Source organism: Solanum tuberosum, unplaced genomic scaffold (assembly GCF_000226075.1).
Source record: "Solanum tuberosum cultivar DM 1-3 516 R44 unplaced genomic scaffold, SolTub_3.0 scf00152, whole genome shotgun sequence".
NCBI classification, from domain to species: Eukaryota; Viridiplantae; Streptophyta; class Magnoliopsida; order Solanales; family Solanaceae; genus Solanum; species Solanum tuberosum.
In genome coordinates, this window is record NW_006239078.1 from 594,842 (window position 1) to 599,835 (window position 4,994).

Below are 4,994 nucleotides of genomic sequence, written 5' to 3' on the forward strand. Positions count from 1 at the left end.
CTTTTTCATTTTCGTTAGAGGAAAAGGGTATATATCAGCCATTTATATATAAGTAGGGGTATATATGAGCTACTTTCATAACGAGAGTTATATCAGCTCTAAATGACAAAGTTGAGGGGTATATCAGGCCCTTTTCCCATAAAATATTAATGACGTACAGAAATTGTCATGCTAAAGTCACAAACATGAACGCATGTGTAATATCTAAAATTATTATTTGGAAAAACTAAAATTTAAATGAAAGTCGGACAAGAAATTTTTGTTGCCATATTCTTTTTTTGTCTGATTGAAATATTATGAGGTTTATCTGTTTCTAAAAATATTTTTTGTTAATATTTCCAATATATTTAGGCTGTTTGGTCCTCCTTATCCCTAAAAAGACGCCAAAAAATATATTTTCTGTCTTTTATTATTATTATTTTTGTGATCCATTTTCTTTCCTTTTCCCTTTAATACGTAAAAGTATGTTAACCAAACTGTAACAAAAAGTCAATATTTACCTTTCAATTAATCGGCGATACACGCACCAACGACGCCGAGGAAATGAAATGGGGTTATGCTGACGTGTCAAATATCTTTAGCCAGCTCAGCTCAAGCCGAGCCGAGCCGAGCCGTGCTCCTTTCCACATTCTGCTTATCACTACTATATAGCTTATACTGCCATGTCAATATTCACTTTATTCTTATCCAACATTTTATTAAAAGACAAAAATTACCCTTAATTTTTTCTTCTATTGAGTATATAAAATAATATAAGAGGAGTTTGAATTTTAAGACATTTTATTAAGAATAAAAATTTTAAATATGATTTAACTAATCATTATTTTCAAAATGAATTAACTTCTATGTGATGTTAGTTGACTTTAAAAAAAAATAATATTGGCGAGAGTTAATTTTTGAGATAGTCACTCAATTAAATGTTATTATTTCAAAATATTACTTTGGTTGTTGAAACAGTTGCAATCAAGTAGAAAAATAATTTTTCGAAAATAATAACTATTAATTGAGTGAACATACACAATAAATCCTTAACACATAATTAAAGCTCACTAATAATAGTTTATTTGTCTCAATTTATTTATATGAATGTATTTGACTGATAATGAAACAAATGCTTTTCAAATTCATAGTCCCAAATATAAATTATATATATTTGTATAGCTAGAAATGATCTCATATAAAAAGTCTAAAAATTGAAAATATGTCCTTCTTTTAGTTCGATAAAAAATGTTTATCGCATAAATTAACATATAAATCTTTTTTTCAATGTAATTAGCGCATAAAACTTAAACCCAAGAAAATAACATACTATTCTTCTATTTCAATTTATGGATAAAAAAAATAAATTACGGCTATAAATTATTTCAATAAGAGTAAAATAAACGGTTTGATATTAAAATTCTTACTAAATATGAAAAAATGTCACTTTTTATAACTGACTAAAAAAGAAAAAGTGTCACGTAAACGAAAAACAGAGAAAATATACTATATTATAATATAATATTTTTTATATCTATTATATAATAATAATATATAAATATATAAGCTAAATCCAAAAGAATATCCCCTTAAACTAGAAAACATTGCATTTAGGTTGAATTTGGCTTGAATTTAGAGTTCATTTCATTTCCCCCCCAAGAAATTTGCAAAGTGCACCTAACCCCAGTCAGATTCTAACCCTACATCTGACTCACCTTTGGTTTTATTTAAAGTGAGAGAAAGTGTTAAGCAAAGGGCCAGCAGGTTTTTTCTCATCTCAATTTTCACAACTCTCCCAAAAAAAAATTCTTCTCAAAAAAAAAAAAAAAAAAAACTTTTATGGGGTGTTTCAACATTTGATTTTTAAGTTAATGATGTAAAAATAGGAAAAATATTGTCAAATTTACCCTCTTTTTTATCTATCAATTTCTTCCCTCTATTAGATTTTCTTGATTTTTGCCTTCCAATTCTTGATGGGTTGTTGTGAGGGGGAGGAAATATCTAAAAAGGAGAAAAATGGAAGTTTGGTTAGTAGAGAAGAAAAGGGGTTGCACAAAATCAAATCTTTCACTCAAAACTTTGCCATTTTGGTTGGTTTTAGTAGTGAAAGTATCTGTTTTCATGTCTTCTTCTTATAAGTGAGAAAAAAAAAGGACAAGAACACTAAATTTAACTCCTTTTTTGCACTTCTGTTTCGCAGTAAATATAAGGTTAAGAAAGAATTCAAGTAAGTGAACTTTGATCCCAAAACAAAAGGAAACAAATATTGAACTTTGTTATTGTTTGGAAATTTGGATCATCAAATCATAATTATGAAAAGACTTAGTAGCTCTGATTCTTTGGGAGCTTTGATGTCCATGTGTCCAAGTACTACAGGTACTTGTTAATATGCCTAAGTGAACTACTAGTATATGATTATAGTTTTGAAAACTTTTTTCTCTTAAATTTATTTATATTCTCATTTCATGTTCTTGTATTTATAACCTTTTTCCATGCTCCAATCCCTAGTTTTAGCTATAATGAAAACTAATGGGGAATATTGAAAAAAATTGGATTTTTTAATTGAATCAAGAAGAGTGTCTTTTTTTTCTTCCTGTTTTAGCAAGTTTTTGTGCTTGACTCTTTATACCATTGTTTGTTCTATTTCCATATTTAGCTTTCTTCAAGGCAATTATGTGGTCTCTTTATTTCATCATGTTTGGTCATAAGTTTCGAAGTTGAAATTTGAAAATTTGAGCTTTTTTGAAGTTGTGGAAGTCTCAAATGCCCCCCAAAACTAGCTCACTTATGATGTTTGTAATCAAATTTCACCGTCAAACAGATATGATGATAAATTTTCAAAATCTATGGTCATACGCTAGCGAATCATGTCTTTACTCATATTCTTGTTTATATATCATAGTATGAGCTAGTTTTGAGCAAAACAGATATTTGAAGATAAATTTTCGTCGTGTCTATTCTCATGTTCTTGAATTTTGATGTTTTTTTTAGATGACCAGAACCATGGGAACAGCCATGTGTATTCAACAAGAGACTTTCAGTCTATGTTAGAATTAGGCTTAGATGAAGAAGGATGTGTGGAAGAATCTGGCCAAAAGAAAAGGAGACTAAGTGTTGAACAAGTGAAAGCTTTGGAGAAGAATTTTGAAGTTGAGAACAAACTTGAACCTGAAAGGAAAGTGAAATTGGCTCAAGAACTTGGATTGCAGCCTAGACAAGTAGCTGTTTGGTTCCAAAACCGACGTGCTCGATGGAAAACAAAGCAACTTGAGAGAGATTACAATGTTCTTAAAGCCAATTTTGATTCACTCAAACACAACTATGAATCTCTCAAACATGACAATGAAGCTCTTGGCAAAGAGGTACTAATTTAATGAAGGCTTGTGTTGTTAGTCTTGTTATAGTATAGTAAGTTTGAGTTCTATGCATTCGATTTACGACTATAGATTAGGGGAGGGAGGGTCTAAAATTTAAACTTTATGGGTTCCAGTTCGAGAATCTATCAGAAACAGTCTATTAGGATGTATACACTAGCCTTTTCCAGACCTTACGTGTGGGATTTTATTTTGTTTGTTGTTGTTGTTATTCTAATTCGAGATTCTACCATAAGTCATTTGATTTACACAATCAAGTGACCTATGATATGACTACGGTTTAAAGGAGGGTCCAACATTTAAACTTTTATGTGTCTAGTTCTAGGTACTACCATAACTCATTTGATTTACACTATCAAGTGGCCTATGATATGACTACATATTAGAGGAGAGTCTTAAATTTGAACTTTATGTGTCTAGTTCGAGATTCTACCGTAACTCATTTGATTTACACAATCAAGTGACTCATGATACGACTATGGATTTAAGGAGTGTCGAACATTTAAACTTTATGTGTCTAGTTCTTAGATTCTACCATAAACTCATTTGATTTACACAATCAAGTGACTTATGATGCGACTATATATTAAAGGACGGTCCAAAATTTGAACTTTTTGGGTTCTAGTTCGAGATTCCACTATAACTCTGACCTATGATACGACTGCTGATTAGAGGATGGTCCAAAATTTGAACTTTATGGGTTCTAAGTTCGAGATTCTACCATAACTCATTTAATTTATCGAGTTCAAAATAAATTGATACTTGGTACAGATAAACATTTAAAGTTTGAATCTTTTCTATCGAAACAACCTCTATGTCCAAAACTCCACTTATGGGATTACCCCGAGTATGTTGTTGTTTAAAGTTCGAATCTTTACTGATATTATGTCTTTCGATAGATTCGTGAGCTGAAATTAAAGGTATATGGTGGTGAGAATGGAGAAAGCAGAGGAGCTGTTGTTGTTTCAGTGAAGGAAGAAGCTATGGAATCTGAAAATGATGACAAAATGATTGAACAGAACAAGCCAAATGATCTTCTTGAAGAAGAAGAAGACGAAGATCAAGATCAAGATGATGATGTCGAGATCAATGCTACTATTGCATCCACCATTTTTGCTGATTTTAACAAAGATGGTTCCTCAGATAGTGACAACTCAAGTGCAATCTTGAATGAAGATAACAGTCCAAATGCTGCTGCAATTTCATCGTCTGGTGCATTCTTGATCTCTAATGATGGTGGGGTTGGTTGTTCATCTCCGTTGAATTTCACCTTCAAGTTCACAGAATCAAGTCCAAAGTCAATTCTTGGAGATTCCCAAAAAGCTAATTGTTTTACTTATCAACCTTCGTCAACAACAACAACAACACAGTATGTGAAGATGGAGGAACATAATTTCTTCAACGGCGAAGAATCCTGCAGTACTCTTTTCTCAGATGAACAAGCTCCTACACTTCAATGGTACTGTTCTGAAGATTGGAACTTTAAAGACACTCCTAGTCATCTTTCTTGATCATGAATAAAGGAGGAAATTGTCTTATGGAACCAAATTTTGTATAGTGGTTAAAAAAATTGCCTAATGGGAACAAAGTGAAAAGATGAAGTTTTTGGATTTTTCCCAAGTTGAAGAGGGGGTTGTGGGG

General features: G+C 31.3%; 1 protein-coding gene across 1 annotated transcript; it reads left to right on the forward strand.

Annotated features, from left to right (window-relative positions):
• The first annotated feature begins 1,721 nt into the window (after positions 1 to 1,721).
• Positions 1,722 to 4,963, forward strand: LOC102586298 (homeobox-leucine zipper protein ATHB-6). The gene is made up of 3 exons (XM_006353138.2): positions 1,722 to 2,355; positions 2,971 to 3,341; positions 4,253 to 4,963. Exons 1-3 carry the CDS (start codon positions 2,292 to 2,294, stop codon positions 4,862 to 4,864), a joined length of 1,047 nt encoding a protein of 348 aa, XP_006353200.1. The 5' UTR covers positions 1,722 to 2,291; the 3' UTR covers positions 4,865 to 4,963.
• Positions 4,964 to 4,994: the final 31 nt, after the last annotated feature.